Raw genomic sequence first — 16,193 nt, 5'->3', positions numbered from 1 at the left:
GGGCTGGGCAGATCTTAACCCCCTAAGCCACCTTGCTCTCTCATCCCATCCAAAATTCCTATAAATACTTGCACATGCTCCATTTAGGCTGCTTCTCTCCATCATGCCAGTGCTCAGGGCAGGCTTCCCCTGGCCTCATGCTTCTAGCTCATGAGAACCTCTTCTTCTAGCCTCTGTCTTCTCCTCCCTCTCCTGTGATCCTCTGCTCTCAAAGCTGTTGAAACTTAGCTCTGCCTACCTCTCTTCTTTTCAACCCAGGTGCAGGCATTTTTTATTGGCCAATCAGGGAGGCAAGGTTCCACAGTATCACTTGTGTATAGCAGCATTTGCTGGTAGAACAGTAAAGATCTTGGGGGACAAGCAATTGACATAGTAGCTCCAGATCAGTCACAACACACACAGTTCTACATCTCAGAACCTCTAGGAGGCAGGGTACCAATTCCCCGGACCTGCACAGCAAAGGCCTCTTTTAGAGGTGAGAAGACACAAGACCCAGAGGCAATCAGCACTCAGCCACAGGATTCCATAAATGTACAATTTATTCTGCTCAGTAAAAATATTTGGGATTCTTTTGGTTGAACGTCATGGGAAAACAAACAAACAAACAAACAAAAACTTGAGTTGGGTCTGGTGGCTGTTTACATTGAGAGCCAGTCTTGGAGAAATAACTATATGTCTTCTGGGAGACATGTTTGAACATGAACTGTAAAAGTGAAATATTAGAAACCGTCTCCATGCAGACCAACAGGTAAATGAGAAATGGCTTTTGGACCAATGGATGAAGCAATCAGAAAAGCTCAGCTAGAAGAGCTCTGCCAGCTAATTTGATTGCAATAAAAAAGATTAAGTTATAGCTCACATGTGAGATCAAATCTAAGATAAAGTGGGTTTTCATTGCTCAAGGTGATTTTGCTCTATGGAGTCACTGCAAGCGCTGATTTAATGTGTTCTTTTCTTTTATGTAATTTCTTTTATACAAACTACAGGCAGAATCAGTTGTGATGGAGCTCTGGCCACCTGACATTTCTGTATATACAATCTCTTTGGAGACAACAAATTTAATGTTTTGTTGACGCACTAACCTCGTACTTCTGGCCAACAAAGAACCTAACTCATTCTAGACTGAAATACATTTTAATGTATTTATTTTTCTAAAGGGCATGCCATAGTTTTTTGTACTTAGTGGATCATTTCAAACAAGAAAATTACCTACAAACCCACAGAAATGTAAAAAAGCACAATGCTACCTAGACTATGAAAACAACATTTTGCTATTGTATGAAATATAGAAGATTAAAGTAAGCAATGCTGCCTGGTTCGATCCCTTTGAGGACATGTAAATCAGGAGACATGGCTGGAGAGGTGGCTCAGAGGTTAAGAGCACTGCTTGCTCTTCCAGAGGTCCTGAGTTCAATTCCCAGCAACCACATGGTGGCTCACAACCATCTAGAATGAGATCTGGTGCCCTCTTCTGGCGTTCAGGTATACATGCAGGCAGAACATTGTATACATAAAAAAATAAATAAACCTTTAAAAAAAAAGGAAAGCAGTATTTAATTAAAAATCAGGAGCTATACTGCTGTTACCACTCAGCAAGCTGATGAAGGCCTGGGAAGTGCTGTACAAGTGCAGGGACGAGGTGAGCGCACAAATACGGAATCCATGACAGTGAGGACAAGGGCACATGGCTGCTCATTTTAATATTTTTTAACTTAGGGAACATTTTGCATTCTGTAAAATACAGTGATTGGGTCAGTACAGATAGAATTTGTCATTAATGTTGATTGGAAAATCCAAATAGATAGATAGATAGATCGGTAGATAGATAGATTGGTAGATAGATAGATAGACAAGTGGATGGATGGATGGATGATAGGGTATAGGTATAAATGATGTTTGCAAACATGTAAAATAAAACATTATGATTCTGTGATGGAGGATGGATCAGCAATTAGAGCACTGGCTGCTCTTCCAGAGGAACTTGGTTCAATTCCCAGCACTCATGGCAGTTCGCAGACATTTGTAACTCTAGTTCTAGAGGACTGGATGCCCTCTTTTGGCCTCCTCAGGCACCAGGCACACATGTGATACACAGACATACATACAGACAAAACATTCATACACATATAATAAAAATGTTTAAAACATCAGATGATACTTTGAGCACTGTTCTGGCCACTTTATCAGGTTAGTTCAGTTAACCCTCAAAAGGCCCTTATGAGGTTAGTGCAATACTTAGCTTCACTTAATATAAAGAGATTAAAGATTTTCAGGGTCACCAAAGGTCAACTATTTCAGCCTGTAATAAAAATGGTTGGATTAAACCCACAACTTCCCATATGTGATTTGTATCATAACACAGTTATGAGCTCAGAACAATATGTTCTAAATTATACTGTTATAAAATAAAACAGTTTCATTCCCCTATCTCATATATTGCTGTCCTGGAGTTTCTATTGCTGTGATGAAACACCATGACTGAAAGCAGCTTATTACTCTCAGGTCAAGCTACATCACTGAGGGGTGTCAGAGAAGGAACCTGGAGGCAGGAACTGAAGCAGAGGCCATGGAAGAGTGCTCTTTATTAGCTTGTTCCTTGTGGCTGCCTCAGCTTGCTTGCTTTCTTGCTTGCTTGCTTTCTCTCTCTCTCTCTCTCTCTCTCTCTCTTCCTCTCCCTTCCTTCCTTCTTCCCTCCCTCCCTTCCTTTCTTTCCCTTCCTTCCTTCCTTCCTTCCTTTCCCTTCCTTCCTTTCTTTCCCTTCCTTCCTTCCTTCCTTCCTTCCTTCCTTCCTTCCATTCCCTTCCTTCCTTTCTTTCCCTTCCTTCCTCCCTCCCTCCTTCCCTCCCTTCCTTCCTTCTTTCCTTCCTTCCTTTCTTTCCCTTCCTTCGTCCCTCCTCCTTCCTTCTTTCCCTCCCTCTCTCCCTCCCTCCCTCCCTCCCTCCCTCCCTCCCTCCCTCCCTCCCTCCCTTCCTTCCTTCCTTCCTTCCTTCCTTCCTTCTTCCCTTCCTTTCTTTGTTGTTATTTTGAAACAGAGTCTCACTATGTAGCTTTGGCTGTTGTGGAACTCACTATGTAACCAGGCTAGCCTCAATTTCTCAGAGATCCACCTGCCTCTGCCTCCTGAGTGCTGGGACTAAAGGTATGAGACACCACACCTGGCACAGCTTGCTTTCTTATGGCACCTAGGACCACCAGCTGAGGGGTAGGTAGCAGGACCCACAGAGATGGGCCCTCATTCAATCAGCAGCAAGAGAATGCTCCACAGACCAAACTGGTAGGGCTATTTTCTTTCTTTCTTTCTTCTTCTTTTAATAATTGGTTTTTTTATTGCCACCTTTTTAAATTTTTATTTATTACAGTTTATTTACTTTGTATCCTAGCTGTAGCCCTCTCCCTTGCCTCCTCCCAATCCCACCCAAGTAGGGCTATTTTCTTAGCTGAGGTTTCCTCTTCCCAAGTGACTCTTTAGCTCTAGTCAACAACTGGCCACAACATTTCTTACTGAGATGTAACGCGGTGTGGATTCAGAAGCAGTCCACCACTAGCTGAGTTTCCCTACCTACTGGCTCAGCACAGGATTGCTCTTGAAGTCCTTTTACTGTTTAAGCTTCAGAAAACTATTTTCTCATTTGGAATCTTTTGTTTATAAAAACATTTGCATAATGTGTTGTATTAACAATGATGCCTGTTAATTTTAAATGTGCTCAAGTGCACTAGAGTGATTAAAGTCATTACTGAGATGTTAAAAGACAATACTGCATGGTTGCCAGACAAGCTTATGTAAGGATTTATGTATCTGAAGCTCAGGTACTTTCAGAAACAAATGCAAAATATTTAAAATTGAGGCAAAAAAAATCATGGCATTATGAAACATTTAAATACAGTGTTATTCTGAATGTTTGTATGCTTGTGTAGATTTAAAAGTGCATTGTTTTTAGGATTTGTGTGGGGAGACTGGTTCTTTAACATACCGTCATTTAAACAGTAGCTTTCCTCCCAAGTCCACTTCCGCCTACTCAAGACTCCATCTTACCAAAGACATTCTGGAATCAGGAACTTTGCTGATCTTTCTGCTTGTCAGATGGTGTTATTAATTGAACCTGAGATTTGTGGGTTTGTAGGTCAAAAACTAAACAGATACCAGCAGTTTCATATGGTTCCTAACACCTTACGTGGTCCTTTACTTATTTGGATCTGTCTGTTAACTTCACACAGTGAACGTTCCTGATAAAGTGGGCTGGAGATTGTTTCTCTCTGGGCTCAACTTCCTTCTTCACAGGCTCCCAGTATACATTCGCTGGATAGGATGAAGCTAAGGGGAGGCGTCACTGTTCACTTTCCTTGTCTTCCTTTGCAGCGGTCCACATGTGCAGCGTCTTGGAACACAACTGTGCCCACTTCTGCATCAACACACCTGGCTCATACATCTGCAAGTGCAAGCAAGGGTACATTCTCAACACGGATCAGAAGACTTGCAGAAGTAAGTCTGCTTTGTCAACATGTCAATACTGCTTGCATGTTAGCTAGGAGGGTCTTATTCACCCATAGTCCCTCTCCCAATCTACTTGCCACCTCCTCAACCTGAAACAGCTTTTGTATTTTCTGGTATTCCCCCTCCGCATCACAGTGCCTACGCCTGGTGCGTAGTGGGTCACCAGGCAGTGTGAAAGATTGGCGGAAATGCTGTCTCAGAAACAGTCTCCTTCACTCTATGCTGCTTCTCGGTGGAAGCTACCGAAGCATCTTTCCATCCTCGGTTTTGTTAGCTGGGCCAGAAGGAGCTGTTTCTCAGTTGTATCTTCTCCCCAACGCATGCACTGAGGATGAGTCACTAACCTCAGCTGGAAATGATTATGCCCATCCCACTTTAAGAGGTGTGCAGGCTGGCTGCTTTGGTAACAGACATTTTATTCTCCTAATTAAAGAAAAAAGGGGGGGGCAGATATAAAGCATTAGAACTTCCATTGTTCTTCTCTGGCCTGGCTCCTGAAACAAGATAATGTACTGATATAAAAACCAGCAGGAGGTACCCCAGACCTTCAAGAATTAACCATGTAGTAAGTATGTCCTTCCTCCTCCTCCTCTTCCTCCTTCTTAAGCTCCTTAAGTTGTAAGTGTAACCACCATTTTAACCACATAGAACCAGACTCCACACACAAGGCCTGAGAAGATTGGCTGCAAGGAAGCAAACAGAGTTCAGCTAAGTCTGATGTGTAGTTCATGCAATGCAAAGTTCTTATTATCCCACATGGCAAGCAAGGAAGCACTAATGGAAAGCAGTTTGCACAAATGGCTGTAATTAGCACTGCATTGTTAGAAGCCAAACCACAGTTTCCACTTTTCTTCTCACTTTGTTTCAGTACTGAGTGGTTGATGGAAGGACCTCCCAATCCCCCAGTATTAGGCACTATCTGTTTGGCTGTCTGTTCTGGGGCTCCAAAGGAGAGAGAGATTTGTGTTCATGGGCTCCTCTGTGATCCGAGGACCCAGCTGGAATCATCTTCGTCTTTCCCTGGAACCGCTGACACTTCCTCAAGTTCCCCAGCAAAACTCAGTCACAGCAAATACTCTTGGGTTTAATGAAATTTACTGACAAGCCAGGGGAGTCTGGGAAGCATCCTCTCACACTATTGAGCAAACAACTTGAACATTTCTTGGTCACCTTGTCCTTTTCAGGTGTCTTCATCCATCTTGCTCATTGCCTTCCCACCCTCTCCTCTCTGAGGAACACGAAGTATTCTCTGTGTCTCATGCCCTGTTTCTGGATGGGATTTGGGAAGCTGCCAGGGCCCATTTCCCATGGGCTGGCTTACCCATGCGAGATGAATTCTGACAGCAGCAAATACATACATACATGCATACATACATGCATACATACTAAAGATCTCTTCTTCCTTTAGTTTCACAAGCAGCCTTTGTCAGTCCTGCCTGGCCCAGGGTAGGCTGATGTTTTCAGGCTCCTCTCAGCCTTAGGGGAAAAAGAAGGAAGGATGCAGAACTCTGCCAAGGGCTGCGGCATCAAAGAGCTTGAAGCGGAAACTACCTGGGCTTTAAACAGTTAAGTTAGGGAGTAGGGAAGTTCACAGAGAGGAGGGACAAGAGCCCAGGGCAGAGGCTCTTGAACTTAAAGAGTGACAAATGAACCAGAAAGCAACTCCCAGAGTCCTCGGAGACTCTGTCTCAGCAAGTCTGTGCTTTCTCTGTTTGTTCTTTTTACAAGAGGCTTTATTTTATTTTATTTTATGTTATGTTATTTTAATTTTATTATATGTATGGGTGTTTTACCTGCATGACTATCTGTTCACATGCAACACATACCTGTAGAGGTCAGAGGAGGACATCAGAGCCTCTGGAACTGAATTTACAGATGGTTGTGAGCTGCCATGTGTGTTCTAGGAGCCAAACCTGGGTCCTCAGCAGAGCAACAACTGTGCTTAATGCTGAGTCACCTCTCAAGCCTCTACCTCTTCTCCTTCCTCCTCCTCCCAAAAACTTATTGTTATTTGGAATTACAGGTATGTCTGTGTCATAGAGGCCAAAGGTATTACTTCCCCTATGACCTAGAATTTTAGGTGGTTGTGAGCCACCTGATGTGAGTGGTAGGAATTGAACTCAGGTCTTTGGCAAGATCAATAAGAACATGCTCTTAGCCTCTAAGTTATCTCTCCAGTCCCCACTAAACATGGTTTCTCCATCCTCCTGAGTCCTGGGATTACAGGTTTGCATGGCTATGTCTGGCTTTAGGTCAGAGTTTTGGAGAGTTTCTGCCCTTTTGCTGCTGTTCGATGGGGTCCCATAACCTTGGGCAGTGAGGGCTGAGGAAAGTGTCTAGCTGTAGGGAAAGGGGAAGGAAGTGAAGTGTGCCTCAGCCTTGTCTTCTGGCCAGGCCTAGTTGTCCAGAGGCTGTTACCATCACCTTCAGCACCAGAAACCTGGCTGACTCAACTGCATTTCTAAAATGGGGCTTGTGAGACAAACAGGGCCATTGTAGTCCTTAGGTTTTAGTTTAGATCCCAACATTAGCATCTTCTGGCTGTAGCTGCCTCAGCAGACCAGCTTATTTAAACTCTCAGTTTCCTCACTTACTAAATGGGAAGGCTGGTGACAAGTTAGAACTCACCTGGTTAGCAGATTCTCATTAGCCCCTGTGCCTGGCCTCTGGATGGCAGAAGCTGTCCGAAGGCAAAGGGAGCCACAAGACCCGTTTACATGCTGCCTCTCCGCCAACATGGTCACAACTTGCCGGTGCCTGGGGTGATATGAGACATAGCTATGTTCCGTTCTTATTGTCCTGCTCTGAATGTAGCTGGAGAACCTCCCAGTTAGAAAGGGATGTGGACTGTGGATGGCGTTTTCCCGGAGGCACCTCACGATCTCCAAGATGTGGCTGCTGTTCATTTTTCATGGGCTCACCAGTGGGTCCAATTGTCTTTTTTTGTCTTGTCACATGTGTTTGGACATAGAAACATACTATGTCGCATATAAAACACCAGAAATCAAACAACTAGCGAATCACTGCTTCTTCTGTGTGGAGCTTGCTTTCTTATGAGAGAATCAAATAAGCACTGTCCGTGCACTGACAGTCGCTGCGACCTTTGCTCAACTCAGTGCTCAGGACGTGAGGCAAGCTTAGCTTCAGACACTCTTCAAGTGTTTGTCATGTGCCAGGAGCCTTCTGAGAGCTTCACGTCTGCTGCCTTGCGTAGTTGTCACAATGAGTTCTTTAGTGGGTTCCATCACTGCCATTTTACAGATAAGGAAAACAAAGGAAAAAACATTAGACAATTTAGGAAATGTGGCCAAACCCCAATCCAGATGGTGTTATGTTCATCTCTCAGCCACTGTGCAATGTTCCATATTCCTTGAGAGACCCTAGATGGTGGCAACCAGAGATTTCCAAGCCCAGGTTTGACAGGGTCCATGACCTGTGGCCTGTGAGGAGGCTCAGAACTAATTCACCAACTAACATCCCACTGACTGCTACTTCCCCATGCCATTGTATGCTGCCGTCAGTACAAAAACTGTGGGAGGGCCCCTCAGGCACCGCCTTCCCACAATCCACACATATGATGGGTAGGTGTGAGGTGTGCTCCCACTGCTCTCTTTACACGCTGCCTTTGTGGAGAGAGGAGAAGGGCGTAGTTGATATATAGACTGTCAGTGTGTCATGGACATTCTTCTCAAACTTCTAGCTCCCTTTCCCATGCAACCCCAGAATTCTATCCCCCTATCTGGTGTCCAAATGGGGACTGGCTCTTGGGAAGCAGATTACTTCCTGCAAAGCACCTGTGTCATCAGGTAAGCCGAAATCTTATTCTCTGTCATTTCTACCTTTGGTCCTGTCTGTACCATCTGAAGTCATAGTCCAGACAGATGAATACCCTTCCAATGATAGAAGACTGTTCCCACCTGCTCCATCCACAGCCATGAATGTCTCTGCTCCATCCACAGCCATGAATGTCTCTTTTATAAAGGCTATCTAAGCTCATTTTTAGGTGACCTGGGCATCTTCAGTGTCTGAGTAACCCTCATTTTGGTGAACACAAGTTATTGCAAAGTGCCCTTCCATTCAAAATTAAATCAAGTGCATTAGAATCTCACTTTCTGAGTTCCACTAATGGAATATACCAGAGGTCCACATTACTGATTCTTTCTGCCTTTCAAAGAGCCTTCTCTACCCAGAATTATTATATGTGACGTTTACAGACGTGTTAGAATACTGTGAGGGCTGTGAACATTTAAAAGGGTGTATGTGTGAAAGAAAACCTCAAGTGTGTTCTTCGAATGTCTACTTCTGCTTACCATCCCCCCCTTGAAATTACTTTTCCACTAATAACACCTCTCTCTTCCTCCCTCCCCCCTCAGATTTTTGGAGATGTGGTTCTCTATATTGTCTTCCTTAGCTGCACTAGAACTCACTCTGTAGCCCAGGATGGCCTCAAATGTGTGGCAATCTCCCCGTCTTTGCCTCCCAAGTGCTGGGATTACAGGTGTGTGCCATCACAGCCAACTTAATTTTTTATTTTAAAATTATTTTATTATTTTACATGTATGGGTGTTTTGACCAACATATACCACATGTGTGCAGTACCTTGTGTGTGAGTGTTTGCACCATGTGTGTCAGTACCTGGGGAGGACAGAAGAGGGCACTGGATTCCTTGACTAGAGATAAAGACACTTGTAAGCGGGGTGCTGGGAATGGAACCTGGGTCCTCTAGAAGAGCATCCAGTGCTCTCAACTCCTGAGCCATCTCTCCAGCTAATCCCTACCCCCAACTTAAAAATTTAAAGAAAAACTTTCTTCTCTTTTAGATTATTTATTTTATGTGGAAGCTAATGAGAAGGCAACACTTATAAACTTTTGGTAGAAAAATATAAACTTTGAATATAGATTTGCTTATGTTACCTGTCTCAAGACTCATACCTGATTGCATTATGTTGCTTTTATTTCTTTTCTTTTTTTTAAAGATTTATGTATTTATTATTTACACAGTATTCTTCCTCCAGGCCAGAAGAGGGCACCAGATCTCACTATGAATGGTCATGGGCCACTATGTGGGTGCTGGGAATTGAACTCAGGACCTTTGGAAGAGCAACCAGTGTTCTTAACCTCTGAGCCATCTCTCCAGTTCTCTTTGCTTTTATTTCTTGAGAAATGTTCCTGACATTATTTTCCCCAGGCTGCAGAAGTGACTCAATACCTTTGTGCTAAAGTATAAAGAAAGCATGGTGGGGGGGGGGGGGGCGGGAACAATAGGAAGGAATCCTATAACCAAATTAATCTATAAATTCAAAGTGATTCTCAACAGAACCCTAGTCAACTTATGTTTTTAAAAGTACACTTGATTTTAAGTATATAAAAAATGTGTAGACCTAGGAGTCAAAACAGTCCTTTCTCATTTTTCCTGGCAGTCATGGGTCTATGAAGTTCCCATGACACTGAATTAACAAATACTGAATCTATGTTTCTAGGGAAAAGGTAGGGTCATCATCATCTGAGTTTCTGACCACAGCATTTATCAGTAAGTGCATAACCTTGTTTGGCCATGTTTCTATTTAATGAAACCGTATTGAGTGTTTATTGTTGGTTCACTGACATTGAATTTACAGCTAGTGACACCATTAGCCATGCCTGATGAAACTTATCTAACACCCGTTTTCTCCATAGTGTACACTAGCCTCCTTGCTCTTAGGAACACTAGACTTCAACACTAATTTGGAGAAACATTTACAGCAGAATCACCAAGAAAATGCGCAAAAATGTGGTACTAGATAGACAAAAAACAAGTTGTGTGTTTACAAGATGAAAGCTGAAAATAGTAGGCAGAACAAGGCTGTAATTGCCTCAGCTGGGAGCAGTGGGTTGGGGAACTTGGTGTTTTCCCACTCCAAATGTGTCTGTGAAGGACAGAAAAGGACGAAGTATTGACTGGAGATATAAGTTAATTTTAGCAAGCAGGCAAATTCTCAAATATGTAACCTGAGAATAAAGTGCATTTGATTAAAACTTTGAAAAAGATAAGCAGAATAGTAGGTTTGAAGCTACCTGATCTGAAGACAAAGCAGAGCATAATCAACACAATGTGAAGTCTTCTTTTTAAAAATTTTACCATGCAGCAAAAACCTTTATTTTAAAATAATGTAGTCTCTATATAAAGATGTATATTTAGGCAATTGGAACAAAATACAGTGCATAAACAGTTTCTTATGTATATGGTGAAACGATTTTTGAGAAGGGCGTGAATGCAATCCATTGAGGGAAAACACTGGCTTTTGTAAGTTACAGCAAAAAGTGGGCATACGCACACATGTCTGTGCATATGTGCAGAATGCCTTACCATTACCACAACCACATAGACAATTCAAAGTGGATTTCAAGACCTAAGAATAAATATTGTTAAGTATCCTAGGTGAAAAACTGGAAAATCTTGGTGACCCCAAGTTTGGCAGGAAATTCTTAAGACATAAAAGAAAAAAATCATAAACTTTATCAAAATTCATTGATCATTAAATTATACTGCTACTAAAATGAAAAGGCAATGTAGCCTAGAATAAGATATTTGCAAAACATATCTAACAAAGGATTTCAGAATACATAAAGAAACAAAACAACCCAATAAAAATAGACAAAAGATTTGAATAGACACTAAGCCAAGAAGGCAGATCGGGGATACAGCTCACTGTGTAATGTTTGCATACTGTGTGTAAGACCCTGAGTTCAGCTGAAAATAAAACAGTGAAGGCATATGGGTGACACAGAAGCTCATGAAAGGATGCTCACTACTAGCCAGTAGGAAAATGAAAATGAGGTACCACTGCATACTCCCTAAACTAGATACATTTTTAAAAGATTTTTTATGTGTGTGTAGGTCATGTGTGTATGCGTACCCTCAGAGACCAGAAAAGGGTGTTGAATCTCCTAAAGCTGGAGCTACAGACAGTTGTAAGCCACCCAGCATATGTGTTGGGAACTGAGCTCTGGTTCTCTGGAGGAACAGCAAGCACTCCTGAGTACTGAGCCATCTCTCCAGCCCCAGAAGAGATGTATGTGAAGAGTGGCTGGCACAGTTAAAATCTGGAGCTTTCATACACCATGTTTTAGTTACTTTTCAATTGCTGTGATAAAACACCATGACCAAGGCAACTTAGAAAAGAGTTTATTGTGGATTCACTGTTTCAGAGGGTAAGTTAGAGTCCATGGCCATCATGGTGGGGAGCATGGCAGCAAACTGGCAGGCATAGCACTGGAGCATTAGCTGAGAGCACAAGCAAGAGGCAGAGAGAGGTAATGGGGAAGATATGGGCTCCCAGTGACGCACCTCCTCCATCTTACACCTCCTAATCCTTCCTAAGCAGTTCCACCCACTGGGGACCAAGCATTTAAATATGGGGCATTGTCATTCACGCTGCCACATGGTGCTTGTAAGAATGCAAAATGGTCTACCATTTTGAAAATTATTTTAGCAATTTTTTACAAGCTTGGATGTGATTCTACCATTTCACTTTACTTGTACCCAAAGAAACGAGTTATGTCTAAAGATTTGAACACAAATGTTCACACCCATTTTCCTTGTAATAATCCTACACTGGAGCTTGTACGTGTTCCTCATCTGGTGAATGGACAACCCTGAACACCTCATTACCACACAGCAGTGAGGAATGGACCTCAGGCAGCAGCCAGTGCATCTCAGTATAAGCCTATTGCATGACAGAAACTAAGTATTAAAGTAGAATAATTTAATTCCATTTCTGCAGAATTGTTGAAAATGTCATTTAGTCCATGCTAACAGAGGGCAAGTCAGTGGTTACCCTGGAACCAAGAGGAGGAGCAGGTAGAGGGGTTACAGGGTGAGTAAGGAACTTTAGGGGTGATGACTGTGCTTGCTGTCTTAATTGTATTGGTAGTGTATAGCTCTGTCCAGTTTATCGATACACATATTTTCTTATTTTTTAATCGAGATGAGTTCTTCAAATGTAGCTCAGCCTGGTCTTGTACTCACAGCCCTGCTTCAGCCCCCCAAGTGCTGGGGGCACTACCACAGTTGCTTGGCATTATACCTTATGCAGTTTGTTTATGCCGATCACAAGTTGATAAAGCTGGCATTTGTAAATCAGAGTGAGGGTTCAGAAGGGAAGGGGCACTCAAAGTGCTACGAGAAAAAAGATTATAGAGAGTCTTGGAACTAGCCTGGGACATATGATGGAGCAAGCTCATTTCCAACTGGTTCTTTGGTGACTGGAGAAGCTGAGCATGTGTCAAGGGCAAAGGCGCAATTACTCCTGCATATTAAAATCACAGTTGGATCTGACATTAATGTATGCTCTGTGCTAGAAGGCAGATCATGATTCAAAGGTGTCCTTCATTTATTCATTCTCTTATGGCTCTTTTCTGTGGGCGGGCACACTTCCTGGGCATTTCTCTAGTATATGTGGGGCTTAAGAAACTCAAATTTCAGCTTCCCTTATGTCCACAGGCAGTGCAGGAGAGGAAGGCTACAATCAGTGTATGGCTCTGAGCACTTTCAATTCAGAGTGCAGGAGCTAGTCCACACAACTGCCCAGAGAAGGAAGACTACCGCTGAAGGGAAAGCTTGTCAGTGGTTGGCTGCCGCCCCGGGGCTGGGAGTGAGACAGAGAGAAAGATGGAGAGATGGGAGTGGGGCCGGGGGGGGGGGGGGGGGGGGGCGTGAGCAAGCAGGGCATCAACTGCAAAAGCCAGACGCTGACCCAGCTGTTGCTAAGAGCGCCTGTGGATGAGCAGAGGACTTGCTGAGAAGCAAATCCAGCTGCTCAGCTTCTTCCTAGTCCTGACTGCTGAGCCTAGATAGTGGCGTGCCGTTTGCTTGCTCTCTGCCTGTGTTAAGGCACAGAGTTGAAAAAAAAAAAAGACTGGAGAGAGAGAAGCCCCTTGGGAGAAGGTACCGACTAGACATGAAGCTGTACTAGTTGAAAGAATTCCACACATGGGGAGACGGGCCTGAATCTTGTAGTACTTTATGCGTTGCAGCCTCCACCGGCACTGGGTTTCCACAAGCGTGGTCGCCAGGGCGGCAGCATGAGCTGACCAGGCTGCGTGTTAGATCTGATGAGGCAGGAGGGCCTTCCAGCAGGGCCCACGAGACACTGTGCATCTGTGGAATCCACAGTTAGCCATTTTATCGAAAGCCCTTTGACCTAGGTGTTTAACTCTTACTAGGAGACTGCCGAGTGTGTGTGTGTGAAGACCATAATGATGAGATAACTTTGGAAATTGAAAACCACTGCTCTCCCACCATGATGTATTATTTTATTGATCATTCAGTCGGGGTCTTTTATTTATTTATTTATTTATTTATTTATTTATTATATGTATGTGGACGTTCGTTCCTATAGGTGTATCTGTGCATCATTTTGTGTGCTTAGTGCCTGTGGAGGCCGGAAGGGAGCACCAGATCTCCCGGAACTGGAAGTACAGCCTGCCATGAGCCTCGACCGGTCCTCCGAAAAGGCACTGCACTGGCTGTTCTTCGTCTCTGAGCCATCTCTCTAGCCTCTTACTTGTTGTTGTAGCCTCTTTACTTGCTGTTTGCTGGTTGTTTGTTTTTGAGACCTCCTCATAGCCTCACTTTCCTTTCCCCAGGGAAAGCCACAATCTTGCAAGTGAATAGGAGAATTGATGCAAAGACTCTGGGGAAAGAGGAGCAGGCCCAGCTGGAGCTTGCTGAAGAAGGCAGCTTTGTTTTCTCTGGAACTTTGGGTTCATTTCGTTTCTTTCAGCAGAGAAGCACAAGGCTGATGACTCATATTTACTGTTGAGTCTTAAAATCCAAACTGCAGCTGTCAAAATAAGATTAGTGCTTTCAGGCACGATGAAAGGGGATGGTCCCCCAAATGTGGGCTTGGGTTTGACTTGCCTTTGTAGATCTCTAACCCAGGGGTGAGCTTTTGGGTTGAGGCAGGCAGAGACCCAGTGTTTCCAGTAGAGTGAAATAGCAGCTGTGGTAAAAGCTCTCTCTCTCTCTTGCTGAGGTAACAATTTCTGATTTCTTCATTTTAGGTTAAAACTAGAAGGAACTGTTAAAAAAGGGGGGGAGGGCTCAGTGACAGTGTTCTTTTGCTTTGACTCCAAAAACAAAATTAAGCTGTCATTGGTATCAATAACATGTGCTGTGACCTGTCTAAAGTTCTGCAACATCTATAAAAGCCCTTTGAATAAGCCCTGCGTGATGTGAGGCAAGCCCTCACAGCCTCTGCCTCGTAATCCCCTCTTCCAAGGTAACGAGATGCATATCCTGAGTTCTCTGGACTGAGATCCAGCACTAAGATCAAGATATGAGTGAAGGGAAACGCTTAAATCCAAGGGAGACTCCAGGGATAGATTACAACACAGCCTCAAGGCTCGGAGCTAGCAGGCCCTTGTTAATTGATTTCACCTGTTTTTGCCGTCTGCCACTCTAGTAAAATTCTCCAGGACTAAAGAGAGACAAGCACATTTTGCTGACTGAAGCTGTGTGCTAATAGCTGCTTCCTGGCAACATGCAGCTTGCATTTGGCCAGATTGTTTGTCATAAACTTCAAAATGCCAATTTTGCTGTATCAGGTCAACTTAGCAAACCAAATGTAGCCAAAGATACTTTTAAAATATTTTGTAAATGTAATATCTATGTCTGAAGCTTCCCTAAGTACCCAATAAAATGAAACTATCTCTATGGAATTGTGACTTGGGCAAACCTTGGTTTTACGGTCATTCCTGTGTCATGCAGACCTTTCTCCATTCTGCCTCAAGACTTAGGAAGTGAGGAGAATGGCATTTGTTGTGCCCACTCCAGGTCACATGCTTTCCCATCTATTATTATTTCCTTTAACTCTGTAAAAATGCACTTTCTACCCTCAATTATTTCACATCTTTATGAAAAATGTTTCTTTTTTCTTTTTTAAATTAAATTTTTATTTTTTTACATTAATTACATTTTATTCACTTTGTATCCCAGCTGTAGCCCCCTCCCTTATTCCCTCCCAATCTCCTCCCTCATCTCCTCCCATGCCCCTCTCTAAGTTCACTGATAGGGGAAGTCCTCCTCCCCTTCCATCTGACCCTAGCTTATTAGGTCTCATCAGGACTGGCTGCAATGTCCTCCTCTGTGGCCTGGCAAGGCTGCTCCTCCCTCGGGGTGCAGGGGTGGTCAAAGAGCCAGCCACTGAGTTCATGTCAGAGACAGTCTCTGTTCCCCTTTCTGGGGAACCTACTTGGATACTGAGCTGCCATGGGCTACAGCTGAGCAAGGGTTCTAGGTCATCACCATAAATGGACCGTGGTTGGAATATCAGTCTCAGAAAAAATCCTGTGCCCAGATTTTTTGGTTCTGTTGCTCTCCTTGTGGAGGTCCTGTCCTCTCCAGGTCTTACTAACTCCCCCTTCTTTAATATGATTCCCTGCACTCTGCCCAAAGTTTGGTTATGAGTCTCAGCATCTGCTTTGATACCTTGCTGTGTAGAGTCTTTCAGAGGCCCTGTGTGGTAGCTTCCTGTCCTGTTTCTTGTTTTCTTCTTCTTCCGATGTCCATCCCATTTGTCTTTCTAAGTGAGGATTGATCGTCTTACCCAGGGTCCTCCTTCTTGCTTAGCTTCTTTAGGTGTACAGATTTTAGTATGTTTATCCTATCTTTATAGGTCTAGTATCCACTTATAAGTGAGTATATACCATGTGTGTCTTT

General features: G+C 43.5%; 1 protein-coding gene across 4 annotated transcripts in view; it reads left to right on the top strand.

Annotated features, from left to right (window-relative positions):
• Matn2 (matrilin 2) overlaps nt 1-16,193 on the top strand; it is a 134,805-nt gene that overhangs the window by 53,373 nt on the left and 65,239 nt on the right. For all 4 annotated transcript variants that reach the window (XM_060392962.1, XM_060392960.1, XM_060392957.1 and 1 more), the window contains exon 4: nt 4,358-4,480. In XM_060392962.1, coding sequence (XP_060248945.1) covers nt 4,358-4,480 — 123 coding nt within the window. The remainder of the gene's footprint in view (nt 1-4,357; nt 4,481-16,193) is intronic.

This window comes from Meriones unguiculatus, chromosome 1, assembly GCF_030254825.1.
Source record: "Meriones unguiculatus strain TT.TT164.6M chromosome 1, Bangor_MerUng_6.1, whole genome shotgun sequence".
NCBI lineage: Eukaryota > Metazoa > Chordata > Mammalia > Rodentia > Muridae > Meriones > Meriones unguiculatus.
The sequence above is the reverse complement of the archived record's forward strand: the minus strand, read 5'-3'. Positions and strand labels throughout refer to the sequence as shown.